Raw genomic sequence first — 27605 nt, forward strand, 5'->3', positions numbered from 1 at the left:
TTTTTAAAAGTGAGGGGTCCCTGGGACCCACTTTTTTTTGGTCTCAGCGCGATCACTGGTGGCAGAAGACTGCTGGATTTGGTGCAGTTGAAGATTATTAAAGTAAGAGAAAGGATAAGCACATGAGGGAAGAGGACCCTGCTCGTGAGAGCTTACATACTAAAGGATCTAAAATCCCAACATCCTGTCCTACCACAGCATGCTGCAGTTGGATGCGGCGGGACAGCCGCACGTGTGGGTGCATGCATAGGCGCCCATGTGCAGTCTCCTTGCTGGCCAAGCGGGACCCACTGAATGGGACCCGCTTGGCCACTGTGTGTGGCCCCAGCCTAAGGATGAACTGAATCTGCTGTCTTCTCATCCCCTGGCTGTCAATACACTGGGATGTGTAAATATTTAGCGCTAAATGTATAGTACACAGCCAATTATATGACTTGGGATGGGGGCAGATACACACACACAGATATGGCAACACGAAGTGACCAACATCTGACAGTCTGCCCTGCCATTACAAGTTCCCTATGGCATTGCACTGGTCAATAAGCTTCTGCTCTGTGTGTATGACACCAAGGTGTAATAAACAATGGAGGCAAGACACACTCGTCCGCCAACACTACGCTGTTGCACGGTATCAGCCTCACAGTCAAAGCGCGTACTCCACTCCGGACCGCGGCAATGGGCACAGGCTGCAAAACCCAGTGCCGGGCCCCGGGGGCTCCAATAACACACACCAACCCCGCTCAGGAAGTTAGTGAGTAGATAGCCGCGGCTCAGTCGCCCTGGTATGACGAGGGGCACAGGGCGGTTCTCAGGCCTCCGGCTCTCGGTGCCTCCAACTGGGCGTAAGAGGCGCTACTCACCCCGTCCTCCAGCTCATCGTCCGAAACGGAGTCTTCGGGCTGATCCAAGTCAATGTCAAACACGCCCGCCATGGCCTCGGACGTTCTCTGTCTCCCCGCACCGCGACTCGTTACTCCACTTCCCCGCCTCATGGGCTCCGACACACGGCCGCCATCACCGGACGTAGAAACGCGACGACGCCTCAACAGCTCGTCACTACTTTCCGGCGGCGGCGGAAGCTCCCCCCTGCGTGCGCGCCCCCTATCCCGCTCCGCCCCGGCCACACGCAGCGTCGCAGCCTCAGGGAGCGCGCACAGCGGCACTGGAGATCTTGCCGCACCTAAGCAGGAGCATTTTAGACTGAGCGTTACCCCTCAGTAGTAGTGATGTAGTGTAATGACACCGGACTATAGGCCCCCTGTGGTTGTGTGCTGGACGGGATTTCCGTGCCTTTAGCCCAAGCACATAGCACTGCAGTGTCCTGCCGCCGTGATCTGCGTCCTTTAAGGGGAATTATTTTCTTTCCTTTTTTTTTTTCTGTTTTTTACAGTTTCTAATTACGTTTGCTATGTGTATGTGTGAAACATATTACGCGCGACTATGGCATCCTGCTGACAAACAGACGTATCAGACTTGACGTAAATCAATGGCGGCATTTACTGACTTCGGCAAAATGGCTCCGTCTGTGCGGACACGGCTATTTACTCTCGTGTTTGTTGGGGTAGCTAGGCAAGGCAGTTGGAACCCGCGGCGGCACTGCGAGTGGTTGGCGGAGCGCTGGTGATGTGACTGGGATGAGCACAGAGAGAATTACTAGGGCTGCACAGGAAAGGGCGAGATCCCGGCTCCCGGTACGGTGGTTATAGCTGAGCTCCTGCCCCAGCAGCTGTGACACCAAGACGCGTGTATTGCGGGGTGGCGTGGTTGCACTCCTGAAGCAAATTCCCCAGCTGCTGTGAGTGAGGATGCAGCGTGTTCTCTGAATAGTTTGGATACTGTAACTCCATAGCAGATGTTGTTACTAGGGGTCTGAAGCTATGTTCTGCATTCATTTGTTTGCTGGATGTATACGTGGTTCATTGAAAGTTCTGATTCTAGAGAGGATTTTATTAGACATTTGAAATGGATTTATGCAACAATCTGATTTGGGCAATCAAATTATTCCCAGTTGTTAAGGTGCCCACGCACTAGTGCAATATTGTACACAATGGGGGTAATTCTGAGTTGATCGCAGCAGCAAGTTTGTTAGCAATTGGGCAAAACCATGTGCAGTGCAGGGGGGTCAGATATAACATGTGCAGAGAGATTTGGGTGGGTTATTTTGTTTCTGTGCAGGGTAAATACTGGCTGCTTTATTTTTACACTGCAATTTAGATTTCAGTTTGAACACACCCCACCCAAATCTAACTCTCTCTGCACATGTTATATCTGCCCCCCCTGCAGTGCACATGGTTTTGCCCAACTGCTAACAAATTTGCTGCTGCGATCAACTCAGAATTAGGCCCAATGCGCACTATTTCGACACATAGGATAGCTATATCCTTAGTAAAAGTGCAAATCATGTACCTTTCAGTAACGATCCAATATACGGTCCCGCAGGTCGGTACAAATCGTTTGTGGTTTTTACCATCCGATGTTATACCCTCCGACACTGTACCCTTGAAAACCGGTACAAATTAGAAAAAGGGGCGTGGCAACGAGTAAAGGGCCCTTTCCTATACTTTCTATGGAGATTTAGTGAGTAAAAAATCGGTACAAAGCCCTTTTTGGTTGGTACAGACCATTAAAAAAACTGTACTGTACCGGTCAAAAAGGTACAGTTGGAAGGTATGCGATTGTTTGAGTGTGAGCACCTTAAAGGCCCATACACACTGGGCGATTTTGAGCTGAAAGCAGCTCACTTTTGCTGTTTTGAGCTGTTTTCAGCTCTAAACCGCCCAGTTTGTATGCCCCGGCAATGCGCGCCCTTGCTTCACCGGCGGTATTACCAGCAGATGAACGGCGGGGTGAACGGCTTTCCATAGCGTCCTGTTATGGAAAGCCGTTCACCCCAGCTGACATTGCTGGGCAGGAGGAAAACCGTTCAGTGTGTATGCCCCGGCGATGAGCGCTGATGCGCGCGCCCCGCTTCATCGCCAGCAGCCGTCCTACTGGTATTAACAGCAGGTGAAAGGCTTTCCATAGCGTCCTGCTATGGAAAGCCGTTAAACCCCGCTGACATCGCTGAGCAGGGGAAAAATCGCCCAGCGTGTATGCACTGAGTGATTTTCAGCGCAGCGGTCATCGCTGTGCATACACGGTGGGCAAAAATGGGCAGTGTGTATGCACCTTAAGCGCTAACACTGAAAGATATGAACGATATCGTTCATTAATGAACGAGATATCGTTCATATCTTTCAGTGTGTATGCACCAAAGATGAACGATTCGCGACCCCGCTCTCGTTCATCATTGGTGCCGGCTCGTTTATACATACATGCATGCCAATGTGGACAACCTCGTCCATATTAGCATGCCGGGCTATGAGGCCTGGTGACGGGGGGATTGAAGAAATTTCACTCCCCCTAACACCTCCTCCCCCCTGCCGCCGGGTACCTCGGTGGAAAATGCCTAGTGTATAGGGCCCATAAAAGTTAGCTGGGATACTTTTAGTCTGCCAAGGATCAGGCTGTTCCTCCTGTAGCAGAATGAAAATTATGGGCTTTATTTACGAAGTTACGGGTTTTGTAAGCTGGCGGGTTCACAGTATCCATAATGTTTTTCTACGGAATGCTTTGATTATTCAGTGTACACCTTTAATTCATTTATACCTCCTCACATGGCAATTAGCTGTAAGTGACCAATAAAGTTGTATATTTGTATTGTAAGTGCAAAAACATGAACTTTAAGCTAATTTGTGTATTATACATTTAATGATCACATAAATTGCAGAGATCTGATGGCTCTCCGCGATGAATGTTAGAGTGTCTTCACAAAGCTTAGCTCTGCCGCTAACGTGGTCCGTGTAGCCTTGCCTCCTATCCTGACTGGCCCACAGAATTGGAGCCACTGCACTGATGGCTGTTGATGGCTTCCTGCAATTGATGACCATCCCTAGAGAGATCTAGATATGACGCATTTAAATTGCAGTGTAAAAATACAGCTATCCAGCATTTGCAAAATGTTTTGTCCACATAGTCTAAAAGCTCATGGAATACAGTTTATTTTCTATTGGTTTTGAATATGATATCTTCCAGATGACGGCCTTCATTCGTGATACACATTTATAGTTGATTACTGAAGTTTTGCATCACTCGGCGGGTCATTTCTGGCATTATTGCGGCAATGTCTTGACGAAGCTCACTTTCATTTGTCTAGCTACATTAACAAGCAGGATTTTCGTTACTGGATGGAAAACAATCCTCCTCCGCTTCATGAAAAGCACAGCCAGCGGGCGCCATCTGACAGCTGAGGTCTGCGAACATCGACCAAGAACCATCAATGAACTGAAGGCTGCTACACATCAAGAAAATGACAATATCATATTCAAAACCAATTGAAAAGAAACTATTCCATGCATTTTTAGATTATGTGCTAAAATTTTGAATAGCGTGTTTACCATGCCATTTCTCTAACGTCCTAGTGGATGCTGGGGACTCCGAAAGGACCATGGGGAATAGCGGCTCCGCAGGAGACTGGGCACAAAGTAAAAGCTTTAGGACTAGCTGGTGTGCACTGGCTCCTCCCCCTATGACCCTCCTCCAAGCCTCAGTTAGATTTTGTGCCCGAACGAGAAGGGTGCAATCTAGGTGGCTCTCCTGAGCTGCTTAGAGTAAAAGTTTAAATAGGTTTTTTATTTTCAGTGAGACCTGCTGGCAACAGGCTCACTGCATCGAGGGACTTAGGGGAGAGAAACGAACTCACCTGCGTGCAGAGTGGATTGGGTTTCTTAGGCTACTGGACATTAGCTCCAGAGGGACGATCACAGGCCCAGCCATGGATGGGTCCCGGAGCCGCGCCGCCGGCCCCCTTACAGATGCTGAAGCAAGAAGAGGTCCATAAATCGGCGGCAGAAGACTTTCCTGTCTTCATAAGGTAGCGCACAGCACTGCAGCTGTGCGCCATTGCTCTCAGCACACTTCACACTCCGGTCACTGAGGGTGCAGGACGCTGGGGGGGGGGGCGTCCTGGGAAGCAATGAATTTACCTTAGTTGGCGAAAAATACATCACATATAGCTCCTGGGCTATATGGATGTATTTAACCCCTGCCAGTTTTCCAGTAAAAAGCGGGAGAAGAGCCTGCCGTGAAGGGGGCGGGGCCTATCTCCTCAGCACACAGCGCCATTTTTCCCACACAGCTCCGCTGGTAGGAAGGCTCCCAGAATCTCCCCTGCATCCTGCAACTACAGAAACAGGGTAAAAAAGAGAGGGGGGCACTTATTTGGCAAAATAACAGATATAAGCAGCTATAAGGGATAGACACTTATTGTAAGGTTGTCCCTATACATATATAGCGCTCTGGTGTGTGCTGGCAAACTCTCCCTCTGTCTCCCCAAAGGGCTAAGTGGGTCCTGTCCTCTATCAGAGCATTCCCTGTGTGTGTGCTGGCTGTCGGTACGTGTGTGTGTCGACATGTATGAGGAGGAAAATGATGTGGAGGCGGAGCAGAGTGTCTGTAACAGTGATGTCACCCCCTAGGGGGTCGACACCTGAGTGGATGTACTGTTGAAAATTACGTGACAGTGTCAGCTCTATATAAAAAAAACAGTGGTTGACATGAGACAGCCGGCTACTCAGCTTCTGCCTGTCCAGACGTCTCATAGGCCGTCAGGCAGATGGCAGATACAGACGCCGACACGGATACTGACTCCTGTGTCGACGGTGAAGAGACCACCGTAATTTCCAGTAGGGCCACACGTTACATGATTGAGACAATGGAAAATGTTTTATACATTTCTGATAATACGAGTACCACCAAAAAAGGGGTATTATGTTCGGTGAGGGAAAAACTACCTGTAGTTTTCCTGAATCTGAGAAATAAAATGTGTGATGATGCGTGGGTTTCCCCCCGATAACAATTAATAATTTCTTAAAAAGTATTGGCTGCATACCCTTTCCCGCCAGAGGTTAGGATGCATTGGGAAACACCCCCTAGGGGGGATAAGGCGCTCACACGCTTGTAAGAACAAGGGCTCTACCCTCTCATGAGATGGCCGCCCTTAAGGATCCTGCTGATAGAAAGCAGGAGGGTATCCAAAAAAAGGTATTTACACACATACTGGTGTTATACTGCGACCAGCTATCGCCTCAGCCTGGAGGTGCAGTGCTGGGTTGGCATGGTCGGATTCCCTGACTGGAAATATTGATATCCTAGATAAGGATAGTATATTATTGCCTATAGAGCATTTAAAAGATGCATTTCTATATATGCATGATGCACAGCGGAATAATTGCCGACTGGCATCAAGTATAAGTGCGTTGTCCAATTCTACCAGTAAAATGGTCAGGTGATGCGGATTCCAAACGTCATTTGGAAGTATTGCCTTTGAAAGGGGACATTTGGGGTCGGTCTTTTAGACCTGGTGGCCACGGCAACAGCTGGGAAATCCACGTTTGTACCCCAGGTCGCCTCTCAAAATAAGACGCCGTATTATCAGGCGCAGTCCTTTGTTGGCAAGCGGACAAAAGGTTCCTCTTTTCTGCTCGTGACAGAGGGAGAGGAAAAAGGCTGCAGAGATCAGCCAGTTCCCAGGAACAGAAACCCTTTCCAGCCTCTGCCAAGCCCTCAGTATGACGCTAGGGCTTTACAAGCTCAGGCACGGTGGGGGCCCGTTCTCAATGAATTTCAGTGCGCAGTGGGCTCACTCGCAAGTAGACCCCTGGATCCTTCAGGTAATATCTCAGGGGTACATATTGGAATTCGAGACGTCTCCCCCTCGCCGTTTCCAAAAGTCGACTTTACCGACGTCTCCCTCTGACAGGGAGGCAGTTTTGGAAGCCATTCACAAGCTGTATTCCCAGCAGGTGATAATCAAGGTACCCCTCCTGCAACAGGGAACGGGGTATTATTCCACACTATTGTGGTACCGAAGCCAGACGGCTCGGTGAGACCGATTCTAAAATCTAAAATCTTTGAACACTTACATACAGAGGTTCAAATTCAAGATTGAGTCACTCAGAGCAGTGATTGCGAACCTGGAAGAAGGGGACTACATGATGTCTCGGGACATCAAGGATGCTTACCTTCATGTCAAAATTTACCCTTCTCACCAAGGGTACCTCAGGTTTATGGTACAGAACTGTCACTATCAGTTCAGACGCTGCCGTAGGGATGGTCCACGGCACCCCGGGTCTTTACCAAGGTAATGGCCGAAATGATGATGTTCCTTCGAAGGAAGGGAATTTTAGTTATCCCTTACTTGGACGATTCCCTGATAAGGGTAAGATCCAGGGAACAGTTGGAGGTCGGTGTAGCACTATCTCAGATAGTGTTGCGGCAGCACGATTGGATTCTCAATATTCCAAAATCGCAGCTGGTTCCGTCGACGTGTCTTCTGTTCCTAGGGATGATCCTGGACACAGTCCAGAAAAAGGTGTTTCTCCCGGAGGAGAAAGCCAGGGAGTTATCCGAGCTAGTCAGGAACCTCCTCAAACCGAGCCAAGTCTCAGTGCATCAATGCACAAGGGTTCTGGGTAAAATGGGGGCTTCCTACGAAGCAATCCCATTCGGCAGATTCCACGCAAGAACTTTCCAGTGGGACCTGCTGGACAAATGGTCCGGGTCGCATCTTCAGATGCATCAGCGGATAACCCTGTCACCAAGGACAAGGGTGTCCCTCCTGTGGTGGTTGCAGAGTGCTCATCTTCTAGAGGGCCGCAGATTCGGCATTCAGGACTGGGTCCTGGTAACCACGGATGCCAGCCTGCGAGGCTGGGGAGCAGTCACACAGGGAAGGAATATCCAGGACTTATGGTCAAGCCTGGAGACATCACTTCACATAAATATCCTGAAGCTAAGGGACATTTACAATGCTCTAAGCTTAGCAAGACCTTTGCTTCAAGGACAGCCGGTGTTGATCCAGTCGGACAACATCACGGCAGTCACCCACGTAAACAGACAGGGTGGCACAAGAAGCAGAAGGGCAATGACAGAAGCTGCAACGATTCTTCGCTGGGCGGAAAATCATGGGATAGCACTGTCAGCAGTATTCATTCCGGGAGTGGACAACTGGGAAGCAGACTTCCTCAGCACGACCTCCACCCGGGGAGAGTGGGGACTTCACCCAGAAGTCTTCCACAGGATTATAAACCGTTGGGAAAAACTCGACAGGTATTGCGCCAGGTCCAGGGACCCTCAGGCAATAGCTGTAGACGCTCTGGTAACACCGTGGGTGTACCAGTCAGGGTATGTGTTTCCTCCTCTGCCTCTCATACCCAAGGTACTGAGATTGATAAGATGGTGAGGAGTAAGCACTATATTCGTGGCTCCGGATTGGCCAAGAAGGACTTGGTAACCGGAACTTCAAGAGATGCTCACGGAGGATCCGTGGCCTCTACCTCTAAGAAGGGACCTGCTCCAGCAAGGACCCTGTCTGTTCCAAGACTTACCGCGGCTGCGTTTGACGGCATGGCGGTTGAACGCCGGATCCTGAAGGAAAAGGGCATTCCGGATGAAGTCATCCCTATCCTGATCAAAGCCAGGAAGGATGTAACCGCAAAAACATTATCACCGCAATTGGCGAAAATATGTTGCGTGGTGCGAGGCCAGTAAGGCCCGACGGTGGAAATTCGACTGGGTCGATTCCTACATTTCCTGCAAACAGGAGTGTCTATGGGCCTGAAATTGGGGTCCATTAAGGTTCAAATTTCGGCCCTGTCAATTTTCTTCCAAAAAGAACTAGCTTCAGTCCCTGAAGTTCAGACGTTTGTGAAAGGGGTACTGCATATACAGCCTCCTTTTGTGCCTCCAGTGGCACTTGGGATCTCAATGTAGTTTTTTTTTGGATTCCAAAAGTCACATTGGTTTGAACCACTTAAATCTGTGGAGTTAAAATATCTCACATGGAAAGTGGTCATGCTGTTGGCCCTGGCCTGGGCCAGGCGCGTGTCAGAATTGGCGGTTTTATCCTGTAAAAGCCCTTATCTGATTTTCCATTCGGACAGGGCGGAATTGAGGACTCGTCCTCAATTTCTCCCTAAGGTGTTTTCAGCATTTCACTTAAACCAACCTATTGTGGTGCCTGCGGCTACTAGGGACTTGGAGGATTCCAAGTTGCTGGACGTAGTCAGGGCCCTGAAAATATATGTTTCCAGGACGGCTGGAGTCAGAAAATCTGACTCGCTGTTTATCCTGTATGCACCCAACAAGCTGGGTGCTCCTGCTTCTAAGCAGACGATTGCTCGTTGGATTTGTAGTACAATTCAGCTTGCACATTCTGTGGCAGGCCTGCCACAGCCAAAATCTGTAAAAGCCCATTCCACACGGAAAGTGGGCTCATCTTGGGCGGCTGCCCGAGGGGTCTCGGCTTTACAACTTTGCCGAGCAGCTACTTGGTCAGGGGCAAACACGTTTGCTAAATTCTACAAATTTGATACCCTGGCTGAGGAGGACCTGGAGTTCTCTCATTCTGTGCTGCAGAGTCATCCGCACTCTCCCGCCCGTTTGGGAGCTTTGGTATAATCCCCATGGTCCTTTCGGAGTCCCCAGCATCCACTAGGACGTTAGAGAAAATAAGAATTTACTTACCGATAATTCTATTTCTCATAGTCCGTAGTGGATGCTGGGCGCCCATCCCAAGTGCGGATTGTCTGCATTACTTGTACATAGTTATTGTTACAAAAATCGGGTTATTGTTGTTGTGAGCCATCTTTTCAGAGGCTCCTTCTGTTATCATGCTGTTAACTGGGTTCAGATCACAAGTTGTACGGTGTGATTGGTGTGGCTGGTAATGAGTCTTACCCGGGATTCAAAATCCTTCCTTATTGTGTACGCTCGTCCGGGCACAGTATCCTAACTGAGGCTTGGAGGAGGGTCATAGGGGGAGGAGCCAGTGCACACCAGCTAGTCCTAAAGCTTTTACTTTGTGCCCAGTCTCCTGCGGAGCCGCTATTCCCCATGGTCCTTACGGAGTCCCCAGCATCCACTACGGACTATGAGAAATAGAATTATCGGTAAGTAAATTCTTATTTTTTCTTAACCTTAAAACTATGGGAGTTTTTTTTCCCTCTAGCAACCGTAAGGGATATTGGGGGAAACTAGTATGATGGGGTATAGACAGGGTCCAAAGGAGCCAGTGCACTTTAAATTTATTCAACTGGGAGTGCTGGCTCCTCCCCTCTATGCCCCCTCCAACAGGCAGTTTAGAAAAAAAGTGCCCTCAGGAGAGGATGCACATCTCTGAGCTCCAGGGAGTTTTCTTCAATTTCATTTAAAACTTACTTTTTCGGTATGCTGTCTGGGCAACAGCATACCTGCACCGTGAGAGTTAGGGTGGGGGCGGTCACCGGCGTTGCGAGGTGCAAAGCCACTTCCCCGCTGCAGGACCACCGTCCTGAGGGGCTGTTTGTTCAGCGGGACACTGCGCCTTGGCTGTCACAGTTGCAGCACGCCGCACACCCCTAACGCTACCTGAAGGTGACATCGGTGGTGAGTACAAACTGGGACCCCACTAGGGGAATCTCCGGTTCAAAGTGCGGTTGACCACGGGTGCGGCGTACTGGGCCCTCCCTGGGGGGTCCCACTAGGATTCCCCGTGTGTACACTGGCACAAAACTGCTTCAGTAAGCACTTGTGTGAGGTTTTAAGCTTATTTGGAGAGACTGCCAGTATAAATAAGATGTACAGCTGCGGTGCCATTGGAGGGGGCGGAGCTTCCTCAGAGTGGGACCAGAAGCGTTTTGGAGCCTTGCTCTGCTTACAGCAGTCATCTACAGCACACTCAGTGCTTCCTGCCTCACAGACACGCTGGAAACTGGTACAGGGTGTAGCTAAGGGGGAGTGCCGCTTTTGTACACTATTCTGAGCCTAATTAGGACTGTATTCAGTAGTGTTTACTGTGATTACAGAGCTGACAGTCTCACAGGGGCTGTGCAGCTCAGGGTGTGCTGGTATCCCATCTCTGTCTCCTCTCACATACAGTAGGGCAGGCTTGCATTATTACTGTATGTATGTTTGTACTTACTGTGAAATATGGGTAAGCACAAGCTGTGCACTATATGTCACACCAGATTCCATTATCTAATGACTGTTTCATGTGAGCAATGTAGTCAATCTTCACAAATTAGTGAAGAGGTTGGGGGAGAGGTTCCAGAGCCCACTGGGTAGGGTCTCTTAAGACTGATGTCAGATATGTCATCCCAGCTCACTGCTAATGTGCAGAAAACTCGGCTGCTGCAAACAGCTGTTGCAGATGTAGCTGCTAGGGCTGATGCACAGCCCCCCCTCTCTCATGCAGGTCCCCAGAAGCGTGGTTTACCTGCTCTATTATCTGATACTAATAATGATATACAAGATGATGGGGATGACCTGGATCCTATTAATGGAGATCCCGATCCCACTCAGGGTATTGAACCCCTGATTTTGGCTATAAGGTATGTGTTAAAGCTCCCTCTGGATGTCACTGCATCGCAGCAGTCATTTTTCTTTGTACAAAATTAGCCCAATGTCACTTTCCCTGATTCTCCAGCGTTAGATGACTTATTCAAACAGGCCTGGAAAAATCCAGACAACAAATTCCAAGTGTACAAAAAGTTTTTGCGCACTTTCCCGTTTGCTCCTGAAGGTAGAACATTTTGGGAGGAACCCCCTGGCGTGGATGTCCCGGTCTCTCACCTGTCTAAAAAGGCGGTGCTACCTTACCCCGGGCTCCTGTACCATGAAGAATCCTGGGGATCGCAAGATAGAGACTACCCTAAAGTCTATATACACTGCAGCCGGCCTCTCACAAAGACCGGTTATTGCGGGTTGCCGGATGATCCATGCCATTCCTTCTTGGGCCATTCAAATATAGGGGGGGTCTCTCGGGGGGATATGCCCTTAGTTACTATGGTCACCCTACTGAGGCACATTCAGGACACTACACGTGTCCTCTGTGATTCCCTAAAGGAGAGGTGGAACATTAATGGTCGGACATCTGCCATGGCAGTGTCAGCGCGCAGGGCCTTGTGGTTGCGTCAGTGGATTGCGGAAGCAGAATCCAAACGTAGTGTGGAATCTCTCCCCTTTTCTGGGGAATGGATTTTTGGGGTCGAATTGGATACCTGGATTTCCAAAGTTACGGCTGGGAAATCCACGTTTCTCCCCTCTGGGGCCCCGCCAGCAAGACGCTCCTATCCGGGGCCGTCTGTCCAGTCCTTTTCGGTCTCCCAGATTTCGATCAAAGGCCAGAGGTGCCTTCAATGCGGCCAGAGGTAAGTCCAGAAAACCTGAAAGCACCAGTTCTCAGGAATAGTCCACCGGTTCTGCTTCCACTAAGGCCTCAGCATGACGGTGCCAACCCACCCCGAGGGGATCTCGAGGTGGGAGCTCGACTGCATCACTTCAGCCGCATCTCGGAGACCTCCTGCCAGGACGTCTGGGTCAGGGAGCTTATTTCTCAAGGCTAAAAGCTGGAGTTTGACAGTACTCCTCCCCCACGATTTTTCAAATCAAGTTTACCAGCTTTGGAGGATATGCAGGTTACATTGCAACAGATTATCCGATAATTGGTCCATCCTACGTCATTGTTGCAGTAGCACTACCGCAACGTGGCAAATGGTTTTACTCAAAACTGTTTGTGGTGCCGAAGCCAGACGGTTTGGTCAGGCCCATTCTGAATCTGAAATCCTTGAAACCTTTTTTGAGGGTGTTCAAGTTCAAAATGGAATCCCTGCGAGCAGTGATTGCGGGCCTGGAAGAACAGGTTTTTATGGTCTCCTTGGATATCAAGGATGTCTATCTCCATATTCCAATTTGGCCTCCTCATCAGGCCTCCTCATGTGGTTTGCCCTGCTGGACGATCACTTCCAGTTCCAGGCACTGCCCTTCGGCCTGTTAACAGCCCCGAGGGTATTCACGGAGGTGATGGCGGAGATGATGTTTCAACTCCGGATCCAGGGGATCAATGTGGTCCCTTACCTGGACGATCTTCTGATAAAGGCAAGATCCAGGGAGCTTTTGTTGCTCCATATCAACCGCACCATCCGTCTTCTGTCCAACCATGGGTGGATCCTGAACTTACAGGATACTGTGGCCCAGAAGGTATTTCTACCAGAGGACAAGGTGAAAACACTTCAGGAGATGGTGCGCCGACCTACTCGAGTTTCCGTACATCTCTGCATAAGATTGTTGGGAAAGATGGTTGCCTCTTACGAGGCAGTCCAGTATGGGAGGTTCCATGCCAGAACGCTTCAGTTGGATCTCCTGAGCAAGTGGTCCAGATCACATCTCCAGATGCATTGGATGATTCAGCTGTCACCTCATGCCAGGATTTTCCTGCTGTGGTGGCTACAGTCCTCCAATCTCCTGGAGGGCAAGAGTTTCGGAATTCAGAATTGGACCCTCCTCACGACGGATGCGAGTCTGAGAGGATGGGGAGCTGTCACTCAAGGGGAGCTGTTCCATGGCAGATGTTCAGCCCACGAAAGCCTCCTTCCAATCAACATTCTGGATCTTCGGGGGATCTACAATGCTCTACTTCAAGCCTCTCTGCTCAAGGATCACACGATCCAGGTACAGTCGGACAACGCCACAGCGGTGGCATATATCAATCGACAAGGAGTGACAAGAAGCAGAGCCTGCATGCGAGAGGTGTCAAAGATACTCCTCTGGGCGGAAAGAAATGCAAGAGCCATGTCAGCAATCTTCATTTCGGGTGTGGACAACTGGGAGACGGACTTCCTGAGTCATCACGATCTCCATTCGCGGTAGAGGCGGCTCCACCGTCTGGTGTTCCAGCAGATCATTGACTGGGGGGGTTGCCCACAAATAGACATGATGGCTTCTCGTCTCAACAAGAAACTTTCCTGGTATTGATTACGGACCAGGGACTCTCAGACGAGGGCAGCGGACGCACTGGCGTCGCCTTGGCCGTACCAGCTGGTCTACCTCTTTCCTTCGGTCCCATTGCTCCCAAGAGTGCTAAAGCGAATCAGGAATCAAGGTGTCCAGGCAATTCTAATTGTACCGGATTGGCCTCGGAGAGCGTGGTATGCGGATATTCTGGACATGTCCGTCGAAGGCCCTTGGCCTCTACCACTCAGAAGAGATCTTCTTCAACAAGGACCATTCGTCTACCCGGACTTATGGCGACTTCGTTTGTCGGAATGGAAGTTGAGCGGAACATCCTAGCTCACATGGGCCTTTCCAAGAAGGTTATTGCAACCATGGTTCAGGCCAGGAAACCTGTGACGTCAAAACACTATCATCATATCTGGAGGAGATATGTCTCTTGGTGTGAGGAACGCACGTATCCGCCTGCAGAGTTTCACTTGGGACGTTTCCTGCAGGCTGGTGTGGCTAAGGGCTTACGTCTGGGTTCCATTAAGGTCCAGATTTCAGCGCTTTCCATTTTCTTTCAGAAGAAATTGGCAGTGTTGCCAGAAGTTCAGACCTTCTTGCAAGGAATACTCCAATTACAACCTCCCTTTTTGCCGCCTACGGCACCCTGGGATTTGGATGTAGTGTTGAACTCTACAGTCCTCATGGTTTGAACCTCTGATGACGGTAGAAGACAAGTACCTCACGTGGAAGACGGTGATGATACTGGCCCTGGCTTCTGCTAGACATGTATGAGAATTGGGGGCCTTATCATGTAAAAGTCCCTACTTGGTCTTTTACGAGGACAGAGCGGAGCTCCTGACTAGACAGCAGTTCCTACCGAAGGTCGTCTCTGCGTTCCACTTGAATCAGCCTATTGTGGTTCCGTCCAGTTCTGACGCTTCGGCTCCTCCGGAGGAATTGGATGCTGTGCGGGCCTTGAAAATATATGTCAAGCGTACAGCTCGGGTCAGAAAGACGGATTCCTTGTCCGTGCTCTATGATGCGCAGAAGAAGGGTTGCACTGCTTCAAAGCAGTCTAATGCTCGTTGGATTAGTCTTACTATCCAACAGGCCTATGTGTCAGCATCTTTACCTGTTCCTAAGTCTCTGAAGGCCCACTCTACTAGATCAGTGGGTTCTTCCTGGGCGGGATCGGTATGAAATACCTACAATCAAAATCCCGACAGCAATTGACCGATGGTCGAAATACCGACATTTAAAATACCGACAAGATCAAAATACTGACATGAAAAATGTCGACAGGTCAAAAAACTGATGAGTTTTTCATTGTTTTTTGTATAGGTCGACATGGGCACCATATAAGTGTACCACGTCCCCTCGCATGGCTCGCGCTTCGGGAACGGTGCCTCGCTGCGCTCAGCACACTATTATATTCCCCCTCCAGGTCCACTGGGATGGTAAAGTATGAACAAATCGGTTTTAATGAAAAAAATGCTTCCAATAGTACAGGGTGGTATTTTCTATTGATCACTAGACAGTGGGGGGGAATTAATTTGATTGCAATGTTGAGTAGCGCTGGGATGAGTGCACAGAACTATTCAAATAGCCACGCTGCATTGTGGGCTTTCTGCATTCACTAACATTGCGCCAGACAATTAAGTTGGAAAATGCTGTTTAAGCGACTAAATACCTATCTTTAGGCCCGGATAAATTGCATCTCCCGACTCCAGTGCTGAACGTGGTGCAGACAATTGAATAGCTTTGGGCACTTATTTCTGGTTATTCAGGATTGCACTGAATTGAATTGCCCCAATGGGGGTCATTCTGAGTTAATCACACGCTAGCTGTTTTCTCTTACGTCCTAGAGGATGCTGGGGTCCATATTAGTACCATGGGGTATAGACGGCTAAACCAGGAGCCATTGGCACTTTAAGAGTTTAACAGTGTGGGCTGGCTCCTCCCTCTATGCCCCTTCTACCAGACCCAGTTTAGAAAATGTGCCCGGAGGAGCCGGTCACAACTAAGGGAGCTCCATAGGAGTTCTTTTAGTTTTATTATTTTTAATAGAGTTTAGGCACAGGGACGCTGCCTCCCTGCTTCGTGGGACTAAGGGGGGGAGTAGTGTCCGCCCTGCGGGGTCTGAGCCACTTACTCCGCTGCCAGGACACTGATCTCCTGAGGGGATAGAATGATCGCTGCCACAGGGGATCGCTTACCCCAGCAGCATGCCGCCACCCCCTTACAGAGCCAGAAGATCGTGGCGAGTTAGTCACCGGCCCCCCTGACAAGCGCTCGCCATACTTCGGGCACGCTATTATATTCCCCCTGCAGGTCCAGTGGGATGGTAAAGTATGAACAAGTCGGGTTTCAATGAAAAACTCATGTCGGCATTTTGACCTGTCGACATTTTACATGTTGGTATGTTGACCTAGTCGGTATTTTAAATGTCTGTATTTTGTCCATGTCGGGATTTTGACCGTCGGTCAATTGCTGTTGGGATTTCGACCGTTGGGATTTTGATTGTCGGTAAATCGACTGCATCCCCAACCACAACCTCTGTGTTATTACACTGGTACCTTAAAGGCAGTGCTTTTTCAGTCAACAAAATAGTAAATCTTGCAACATTTTCGTGGCTGCTTAAATGTTTAAAGCATTGACAAGCAGCATTTCTAATGCTTTCAGCATGGTTTCTTGTCGTTTAACAGGCAGGGTTTGATTGGAAACTTAAAGTGGCCCTCAGGTTTTTTTGGGTTTTTTTACGCGATCTCTCATAACTGGAACCAAGTCAATTGTAAAATGCTTTAACACACCAGTATCTTTAGTCCCATTATTGGTAGGAGAGGCCACAAGAGTAGAAGGAAGCATTTTAGGAACATATATACAATACAAGGAACATATTTTAGACTGATATACGATACAGAGAGCTTTCTAAGGACCCCCCATATAATACAGAGAGCAACATGGGGATGGTCAAACAATACATAATGTATTCTAGGGATCATTATACAAATACATGGAGTATTCTGGGAACCATTATAAAATGAGGAGAGCATTCTAGAGACCATACAATACAGAGCGCATTCTAGTGACTGTCTAGCAATCCTATAATGCTCTCTATTGTAAGTCAGTACAGAGAGCATTCTGTAAACTGCCATGAAATACAGATAGCATTCTATAGACTGTCATACCACAGACCGAGGAACAAATAATATATTTATTTTTCATCCACTAAGGGGCGGAGGAGAAGCTCAATGCTGAGTATAGGCTGGGCTGGGAGCAGGCTGGCACCAAAACAATTACTTAAAAGTACCCAACAGGCCTTGCCTCTCTGATCCTCTATACCTTCTGTTCCCAGGCCCGCCAGTTTTTTAATTTTTTTTTGTGCCAAGGCAGGAGCACGGCACCTATCAACTAGGAGCTGTTTCTATACAGCTAGGTTACCATTTTTTTTGTTATTTTTTGAGTAGTTAGCGCTGCAGTGAAGAGAGCGGGATGCTGGCGCACTTAGCGCCCAGCATGCCCACTCCAACACCCAGCGTCCGAGGGCGGCAGCGCCGGTAACTGGTCCGGGGTCTTACACCGCGGGACAACCAGGCAGCACTACGCCTCCTCCCGCAGCCACGTCCAGACCTGGAGGGTGAGTTGACCAGCTCCCTGCGTGTAGGGAGCCGCGACGAGCGGCGATCCCCTCCCGATGAACGGAGACAGCAGGAGGGCAGATGAGTGGGGGCCCAGGTGCACTGCGCCTTATTCCACTAGACCACCAGGGCAATAGCCGCAGGGCAGGTAGGCAAGGTCCCTGGGGTCCATCATCTGAGGGGGAGGGTGCCCAGCCTGCTTCCCATCCCCCACCTCTGGGGCTCACTGGTAGCTTTGCTCAGGGTCTGCCCCAGGGCTGTTCCTCCTTCCACCCCTCTCAGTCCCTCCCAGAAAACGCTGAGCAGCCATTTTAGCTCACATGCTAGCCGGGAGTTGCTGAGAGAGGAAGGTCTGGCCACATTCTCCTTTGTACCCCACTCCAGTGGCTGGGTTCAGCCTATTTCTCTGACGTCCTAGTGGATGCTGGGACTCCGTCGGGACCATGGGGAATAGCTGCTCCGCAGGAGACAGGGCACAAAATTTAAAAGTTTGACCACTAGGTGGTGTGTACTGGCTCCTCCCCCTATGACCCTCCTCCAAGCCTCAGTTAGGTTTTTGTGCCCGTCCGAGCAGGGTGCAATCTAGGTGGCTCTCCTAAAGAGCTGCTTAGAAAAAGTTTGTTAGGTTTTTTTATTTTCAGTGAGTCCTGCTGGCAACAGGCTCACTGCAACGAAGGACTTAGGGGAGAAGAAGTGAACTCACCTGCGTGCAGGATGGATTTGCTTCTTAGGCTACTGGACACTAGCTCCAGAGGGACGATCACAGGTACAGCCTGGATGGGTCACCGGAGCCGCGCCGCCGACCCCCTTGCAGATGCCGAATAGAGAAGAGGTCCAGAAACCGGCGGCAGAAGACGTCTCAGTCTTCATGAGGTAGCGCACAGCACTGCAGCTGTGCGCCATTGCTCTCCGCACACTTCACACCAGCGGTCACTGAGGGTGCAGGGCGCTGGGGGGGGCGCCCTGGGCAGCAATGTAATATACCTATTCTGGCTAAAATATATCACATATAGCCCCTGGGGCTATATGGATGTATTTAACCCCTGCCAGGTTCCAAAAAAACCGGGAGAAGAAGCCCGCCGAAAAGGGGGCGGGGCCTATTCTCCTCAGCACACAGCGCCATTTTCCTGCCCAGCTCCGCTGCGAGGAAGGCTCCCAGGACTCTCCCCTGCACTGCACTACAGAAACAGGGTAAAAACAGAGAGGGGGGGCACTTATTGGCGATATTTATAATATTGAGCTGCTATAAAGGGAACACACTTATTAAGGTTGTCCCTATATATATTTATAGCGCTTGGGTGTGTGCTGGCAAACTCTCCCTCTGTCTCCCCAAAGGGCTAGTGGGGTCCTGTCTTCTATCAGAGCATTCCCTGTGTGTCTGCTGTGTGTCGGTACGTGTGTGTCGACATGTATGAGGACGATGTTGGCGTGGAGGCGGAGCAATTGCCTGTAATGGTGATGTCACCCCCTAGGGAGTCGACACCAGAATGGATGGCTTTGTTTATGGAATTACGGGATAGTGTCAGCACGCTACAAAAGTCGGTTGACGACATGAGACAGCCGGCAAACCAGTTAGTACCTGTCCAGGCGTCTCAGACACCGTCAGGGGCTGTAAAACGCCCTTTACCTCAGTCGGTCGACACAGACCCAGACACTGACACTGAATCCAGTGTCGACGGTGAAGAAACAAACGTATTTTCCAGTAGGGCCACACGTTATATGATCACGGCAATGAAGGAGGCTTTGCATATCTCTGATACTGCAAGTACCACAAAAAGGGGTATTATGTGGGGTGTGAAAAAACTACCGATAGTTTTTCCTGAATCAGAGGAACTGAATGAAGTGTGTGATGAAGCGTGGGTTACCCCAGATAGAAAACTGCTAATTTCAAAGAAGTTATTGGCATTATACCCTTTCCCGCCAGAGGTTAGGGCGCGCTGGGAAACACCTCCTAGGGTGGATAAGGCGCTCACACGCTTATCAAAGCAAGTGGCGTTACCGTCTCCTGATACGGCCGCCCTCAAGGATCCAGCTGATAGGAGGCTGGAGAATACATTAAAAAGTATATACACACATACGGGTGTTATACTGAGACCAGCAATCGCCTCAGCCTGGATGTGCAGTGCTGGCGTGGCTTGGTCGGAGTCACTGTCTGAAAATATTGATACCCTGGATAGGGACAGTATTTTACTGACTATAGAGCAGTTAAAGGATGCATTTCTTTATATGCGAGATGCACAGAGAGATATTTGCACTCTGGCATCAAGAGTAAGTGCGATGTCCATATCTGCCAGAAGAAGTTTATGGACGCGCCAGTGGTCAGGTGATGCGGATTCCAAACGACATATGGAAGTATTGCCGTATAAGGGGGAGGAATTATTTGGGGTCGGTCTATCGGATCTGGTGGCCACGGCAACGGCCGGAAAATCCACCTTTTTACCCCAGGTCACCTCCCAGCAGAAAAAGCCGCAGGCTTTTCAGCCGCAGTCCTTTCGTTCCTATAAGAACAAACGAGCAAAAGGACATTCCTATTTGCCCCGAGGCAAAGGAAAGGGTAAGAGACTGCAACAAGCAGCTCCTTCCCAAGAGCAGAAGCCCTCCCCGGCTTCTACAAAGGCATCAGCATGACGCTGGGACCTTACAAGCAGACTCAGGGGCGGTGGGGGGTCGCCTCAAACAGTTCAGCGCACAGTGGGCTCACTCGCAGGTGGACCCCTGGATCCTGCAGGTAGTATCTCAGGGTTACAGGTTGGAATTCGAGAAGTCCCCTCCTCGCCGTTTCCTAAAGTCTGCTTTGCCAACGTCTCCCTCTGACAGGGCGACGGTATTGGAGGCCATTCACAAGCTGTATTCTCAGCAGGTGATAGTCAAGGTACCCCTCCTATAACAGGGACAGGGGTATTACTCCACGCTATTGTGGTACCGAAGCCGGACGGCTCGGTAAGACCTATTCTAAATCTAAAATCTCTGAACCTGTACATACAAAAATTCAAGTTCAAGATGGAGTCACTCAGAGCAGTGATAGCGAATCTGGAAGAAGGGGATTTTATGGTGTCCTTGGACATCAAGGATGCTTACCTTCATGTTCCAATTTGTCCTTCACACCAAGGGTACCTCAGGTTCGTGGTCCAAAACTGTCATTATCAGTTTCAGACGCTGCCGTTTGGATTGTCCACGGCACCCCGGGTCTTTACCAAGGTAATGGCCGAAATGATGATCCTTCTTCGAAGAGAAGGCGTCTTAATTATCCCTTACTTGGACGATCTCCTGATAAGGGCAAGATCCAGAGAACAGCTGGAGGTCGGAGTAGCACTAACCCAAGTAGTGCTCCAACAACACGGGTGGATTCTGAATTTTCCAAAATCCCAACTGATCCCGACGACACGTCTGTTGTTCCTAGGGATGATTCTGGACACTGTTCAGAAAAAGGTATTTCTTCCGGAGGAGAAAACCAGGGAGTTATCCGATCTAGTCAGGAACCTCCTAAAACCAGGAAAAGTATCTGTGCATCAATGCACAAGAGTCCTGGGAAAAATGGTAGCTTCTTACGAAGCGATTCCATTCGGCAAATTCCATGCACGAACTTTTCAGTGGGATCTGCTGGACAAATGGTCCGGATCGCATCTGCAGATGCATCAGCGGATAAAATTGTCCACAAGGACAAGAGTGTCTCTGCTATGGTGGTTGCAGAGTGCTCATCTGTTTGAGGGCCGCAGATTCGGCATACAGAACTGGGTCCTAGTGACCACGGATGCCAGCCTGAGAGGCTGGGGAGCGGTCACACAGGGAAGAAACTTCCAGGGCGTGTGGTCAAGCCTGGAGACGTCTCTTCACATAAATATACTGGAGCTAAGAGCAATCTACAATGCTCTAAGCCTGGCAAAACCTCTGCTTCAGGGTCAGCCGGTGTTGATTCAGTCGGACAACATCACGGCAGTCGCCCACGTAAACAGACAGGGCGGCACAAGAAGCAGGAGGGCAATGGCAGAAGCTGCAAGGATTCTCCGCTGGGCAGAAAATCATGTGTTAGCACTGTCAGCTGTGTTCATCCCGGGAGTGGACAACTGGGAAGCAGACTTCCTCGGCAGACACGATCTGCACCCGGGAGAGTGGGGACTTCATCCAGAAGTCTTCCACATGATTGTGGTCCATTGGGAAAGACCAATGGTGGACATGATGGCGTCCCGCCTCAACAAAAAACTGGACAGGTATTGCGCCAGGTCAAGAGACCCTCAGGCAATAGCTGTAGACGCTCTGGTAACACCATGGGTGTACCAGTCAGTGTATGTGTTTCCTCCTCTGCCTCTCATACCAAAAGTACTGAGAATTATACGGCAAAGGGGAGTAAGAACGATACTCGTGGCTCCGGATTGGCCAAGAAGAACTTGGTACCCGGAACTTCAGGAGATGCTCACGGAAGATCCGTGGCCTCTACCTCTAAGACGGGACCTGCTTCAGCAGGGACCGTGTCTATTCCAAGACTTACCGCGGCTGCGTTTGACGGCATGGCGGTTGAACGCCGAATCCTAAGGGAAAAAGGCATTCCGGAAGAGGTCATCCCTACCCTGGTAAAAGCCAGTAAGGAGGTGACTGCACAACCGCATTTGGAGAAAATATGTTGCGTGGTGTGAGGCCAGGAAGGCCCCGACGGAGGAATTTCAACTGGGTCGATTCCTACATTTCCTGCAAACAGGATTGTCTATGGGCCTCAAATTAGGGTCCATTAAGGTTCAAATTTCGGCCCTGTCGATTTTCTTCCAGAAAGAATTGGCTTCAGTTCCTGAAGTCCAGACTTTTGTTAAAGGAGTACTACATATACAGCCCCCGGTTGTGCCCCCAGTGGCACCGTGGGATCTTAGTTTTGGATTTTCTCAAATCCCATTGGTTTGAGCCACTCAAATCGGTGGATTTGAAATATCTTACATGGAAAGTAACCATGCTACTGGCCCTGGCTTTAGCCAGGAGAGTGTCAGAATTGGCGGCTTTATCGTATAAAAGCCCATATCTGATTTTCCATTCGGACAGGGCAGAACTGCGGACGCGTCCTCACTTTCTGCCTAAGGTGGTTTCAGCGTTTCACCTGAACCAGCCTATTGTGGTGCCTGCGGCTACTAGCGATTTGGAGGATTCCAAGTTGCTGGACGTTGTCAGAGCATTGAAAATATATATTTCAAGGACGGCTGGAGTCAGAAAATCTGACTCGCTGTTTATACTGTATGCACCCAACAAGCTGGGTGCTCCTGCTTCTAAGCAGACGATTGCTCGTTGGATTTGTAGCACAATTCAACTTGCACATTCTGTGGCAGGCCTGCCACAGCCTAAATCTGTCAAGGCCCATTCCACAAGGAAGGTGGGCTCATCTTGGGCGGCTGCCCGAGGGGTCTCGGCATTACAACTCTGCCGAGCAGCTACGTGGTCAGGGGAGAACACGTTTGTAAAATTCTACAAATTTGATACCCTGGCTAAGGAGGACCTGGAGTTCTCTCATTCGGTGCTGCAGAGTCATCCGCACTCTCCCGCCCGTTTGGGAGCTTTGGTATAATCCCCATGGTCCTGACGGAGTCCCAGCATCCACTAGGACGTCAGAGAAAATAAGATTTTACTTACCGATAAATCTATTTCTCATAGTCCGTAGTGGATGCTGGGCGCCCATCCCAAGTGCGGATTGTCTGCAATACTTGTACATAGTTATTGTTACAAAAAAATCGGGTTGTTATTGTTGTGAGCCGTCTGTTCAGAGGCTCCTACGTTTGTCATACTGTTAACTGGGTTCAGATCACAAGTTGTACGGTGTGATTGGTGTGGCTGGTATGAGTCTTACCCGGGATTCAAAATCCTTCCTTATTGTGTACGCTCGTCCGGGCACAGTATCCTAACTGAGGCTTGGAGGAGGGTCATAGGGGGAGGAGCCAGTACACACCACCTAGTGGTCAAACTTTTAAATTTTGTGCCCTGTCTCCTGCGGAGCCGCTATTCCCCATGGTCCTGACGGAGTCCCAGCATCCACTACGGACTACGAGAAATAGATTTATCGGTAAGTAAAATCTTATTTTCTCCTGCCTACTGGTTTACCATAGGACAGTTGAGTATCTTGTGTGGGTGTGCTACTGCAGTACATGTGGTTGGCTTCACGTCCCTTATACAGGGGGAGCCCCAGTGACCGGCCTAGCTTACTTACTGTGTAATTTACCTGGGTTTGAGTGCTTACTCATTGTCACCATTGAGTTATACACAGGTGTGTCTCTGTCTTGTTTTAAGAATATCATCCAGATGCAAAAAACTTGTTACACCTGAGCCTCCCACTTGTCGTGTGTGCTGCAATATTCTCTCTTCACAGGATTCCGCGGACCTATGCACTGCATGCGTGGGAGCTCCGCCACGAGCTGATCCGACACTTGCACCTGTCATACAGGAACTGGCTTGAGCGACCATCCTCACACAGGTTATGTCGCAAACTGGTTGATCACTTGGCTACGCCACAAGTATCTCCACCGGATCCAGCACGCCTAGTGACTCTGCGACAGGTCGCCCTATCCGATTCCTCCTCCCCAGGTAGAACCCCCTTGAGTTCACACATTGGCTCAGTTGGATCAGGGCCTTTCTCAGTTCTCCGCTTCCATGCAACAACTTTTATGGACAGGGACAGACGTCCCAGATGGGCTCATGCCTCTACCGACACTGCTACCCCTCTCCCAGACAGGGATTCAGAGTCCTTTCATTCAGATCAGGAGAGCAGGTCAGGGGGTTCTGATCTGGACACCTCTTCCAGTCTAGAAGACTCCCTTTCGGTGGCAGAGGTGGAAACCATGGTCAAGCAAGTACATCTGGTCCTGGATATTGAGCATGAGGATCCAGCTCCCACGTCCAAGACACCGGTTTTCAAAAAAAACGAAGAAAGATTCCACACAATTTCCCTCCTCCGCACAATTGGAGGATATGAGGGAGCTTGGGCCAAACCGGATAAACGGTTTCAGCTATATCCAAACGGTATCAGTCATTCTACCCATTTTCGTCTAAGGACAGGTCCAAGTGGGAGAATCCCCCACCAGTGGACGTACATGTGGCACGCCTGGTACATTCCTCCGTTCTGCCAATTCCAGAACCTCTTCTCTCAAAGATCCCACAGATCGTAAGTTAGACACGTTCCTCAAAACAGCTTACACACATGCAGGTGCAATTACAAGGCTGGCGTTGGCCTCGGCCTGGATCACTAAGGCTATAGATTGTTGGACGGAGCAACTACACCAAGGTCTGTCGACTACTGTTAGTAGAAAACAGTTGTTGGTCCTGGTGGGGGATATTCCGAAGGCGAATACCTACTTTGGCGAAGCAGCCTTGGATACAGCTATCCTTACGCCTAAGGTCTCAGCTTCAGCAGTGGCGGCCAGACGCTCATTATGGCTCCGTACTTGGAGAGCGGATGCATTCTCCAGGTAAGCTCTAGAAACGTTACCTTTTGCAGGAGATACCTTGTTCGGCAAGGAATTATGGGCCTAATTCAGACCTGATCGTAGCAGCAAATTTGTTAGCAGATGGGCAAAACCAAGTGCACTGCAGGGGGGACCGATACAACATGTGCAGAGAGAGTTAGATTTGGGTGGGTTATATTGTTTCTGTGCACGGTAAATAATGGCTGCTTTATTTTTACCCTTCAATTTTAGATTTCAGTTTGAACACACCACACCCAAATCTAACTCTCTCTGCACATGTTATATCTGCTCCCCTCTGCAGTGCACATAGTTTTGCCCAACTGATAACAAATTTGCTGCTACTATCACGTCTGAATTAGGCCTTAAATGACATTGTAACTTCACTGGTGACCGCTAAAACCGCCTTCTTTTCATCAGCAGCGGCACCTAAGCCTAAACCTTCCTTTCGCTCCTAAGTAAGGGCTAAGGGCCAGGCCTCCTCCCGTTACCAGGCCACGGTGAAAGGTTCCAAGTCTTGCACAAAACAGCCTTGGGCTACCAGACGCCCAACCACCAAACCCACCGTCGAGCCTGGGGTGGGCCTCCCCCTGGGGGATCCCAGGGTGGGGGGCCGACTGCTGTCCTTTGCCCCACAATGGTTGGACATCACGGCGGACACCTGGGTCAGGGAACTTGTCACTCACGGATATGCCCTGACGTTTTAGTGCCGCCCTCCAAGATCATTCTTCATGACGGGGATCCCGGAGAGGCAGCAGCAACTACAACAATCAGTCGGCTTCCTTCTCGCCGCCAAAGTGATCGTTCCAGTACCAATGCAACAACGGAGGTGAGGTTTTTACACTTCGCTCGTCTTGGTTCAGAAGCTGGACGCTTTGTATCGCTCCATACTCAACCTCAAGAAGTTGAATGTTTACCTGCGGGTCCCCAAATTCCATATGGAATCTCTCAGAACTATAATCTTGGCTCTGGAACCTGGGGATTATATGGCATCCCTGGATATCCAGGATGCATATTTACATATTCCAATTCGACCATGCCACCAATGGTATCACTGGTTTGCAATCAAGGACAGTCATTACCAATTTCGAGCCTTGCCTTTTGGCCTATCCACGAGTCTTCACAAAAGTTATGACGGTGATTGGTGCCCATCTCAGACACACCGGAATACGGATCCTACCCTACTTAGACGACCTCCTGCTTCTGGGACAGTCCCAAGAGGTGCTCTCGGAACATGTTCACTCAGCAGTGGAGATTCTACAGTCTCACGGCTGAAAAATCAACTGGAAAAAATCATCCTTGACGCCCTTGCAGACCATCCTTAATTAGGGGCGTTGTTAAATTCCAAAGTCCAGCGAGTGTTCCTGCCTCCGAACAAGTTCAAGATCATTCAGACCAGAATCCGATCACTTCTCCATCTGCGCACAGTTTCGGTTCACACATGTATGAGAGTTATGGTTTCGATGGTGGCGGTGTTCAACATGGTAGAGTACGTCCAGTTCCACTCTCGCCCTCTGCAGTTGGAGGTCCTTCGCAAATGGGACGGTTCTCCTCTCCACATTCGCTCACAGACCATCGTCCTCACCCCAGATGTTCGGCTATCATTAACATGGTGGCTCCTACAAGCCAATCTCGACAAGGGGTGACCCTTTTGGATTCAAGACCAGACTGTGATCACCACCAACGCCAGTCTTCGAGGGTGGGGAGGAGTCTCGGAGACTCACATGTTCCAAGGTCACTGGACTACCCGAGATAGCAAGCTCCCCATCAACGTCTTGGAATTAAGAGCAATACTAAACACGTTACTTTCAGCTCACTCCTCAGTGGCCGGCCAGTCAAAGTCCAGTCGGACAACGCGACGGCGGTGTATTACATCAATCGCCAGGGCAGCACTCGAAGTCGAGGGGCCATGCAAGAGGTAACCAAGATTTTCCTGTGGGCCGAGCAAAGTCTCCCGGCACGGTCAGCGGTGTTCATTCCAGGGGTACTCAACTGGGAAGCGGACTTCCTAAGTCGACAAGACGCTCACTCAGGAGAGTGGAAACTCCACCCGGAGGTGTTCGTCCAGTTAGTTTCTCGGTGGGGAATGCCAGACATAGACCTCATGGCATCCCGCCACAACAGGCTGGTCAGCCGGTTCGGCTCTCGCACGAGAGATCCTCAAGCGTTCCTGGTGGACGCACTAACAGCCCATTGGTCGTTTCCCACGGTGTATGCCTTTCCTCCAATTTCCATGATTCTCAGACTCCTCCGGAAATTCAAGCAACAGGGAGGCATGATGATACTGGTGGTTCCAGATTGTCCGCATCGCCCATGGTATGCGGATCTTCTCAGTCTGTCCATAGATGCCCCATGGCGTCTTCCGGTTCGGCCGGACCTTCTGTCACAGGGACCCTGTGTACATCCAGACCCAGTTCGCCTCGCTTTGACGGCGTGGCTATTGAGTCATCCATCCTAAGATGAAAAGGGCTTTCCAGGACAGTCGTCAAAACAATGCTTAATGCCAGAAAAGCATCGTCGGCCAGGGTCCGTCACCGAATCTGGAAGGCATACTTTTCCTGGTGCACGACTCGTCACTTCAGTCCGCGGTCTTTTAGATTGCCTCGACTTTTGACTTTTCTGCAGTCAGGTTTAGAGCTGGGACTCCGGTTATCATCCTTGAAGGTCAAGGTCTTGGCGCTCTCAGTGCTCTTTCAAAAACAACTTGCGAGCATTCCAGACGTCAAAACTTTCCTTCAGGGCG

At 49.9% G+C, this 27605-nt stretch overlaps 2 protein-coding genes across 5 annotated transcripts in view; one reads left to right on the forward strand and one right to left on the reverse strand.

The window, feature by feature from the left end:
* Positions 1-1079, reverse strand: part of RPS6KB1 (ribosomal protein S6 kinase B1) — a 97776-nt gene extending 96697 nt beyond the window's left edge. Inside the window, exon 1 of the mRNA XM_063954037.1 lies at positions 861-1079. Within this exon, the coding sequence (XP_063810107.1) occupies positions 861-992 (132 nt within the window). The 5' untranslated portion in view covers positions 993-1079. The remainder of the gene's footprint in view (positions 1-860) is intronic.
* A 29-nt stretch (positions 1080-1108) lies between these two features.
* Positions 1109-27605, forward strand: part of TUBD1 (tubulin delta 1) — a 113102-nt gene continuing 86605 nt past the window's right edge. For 3 of the 4 annotated variants that reach the window (XM_063954040.1, XM_063954038.1, XM_063954039.1), the window contains exon 1: positions 1109-1795. The gene's annotated coding sequence lies outside the window, so the exon portion shown is untranslated. The remainder of the gene's footprint in view (positions 1796-27605) is intronic. The other variant, XM_063954042.1, reaches the window with a different exon arrangement.

Source organism: Pseudophryne corroboree, chromosome 2 (genome assembly GCF_028390025.1).
Source record: "Pseudophryne corroboree isolate aPseCor3 chromosome 2, aPseCor3.hap2, whole genome shotgun sequence".
Lineage (NCBI taxonomy): Eukaryota > Metazoa > Chordata > Amphibia > Anura > Myobatrachidae > Pseudophryne > Pseudophryne corroboree.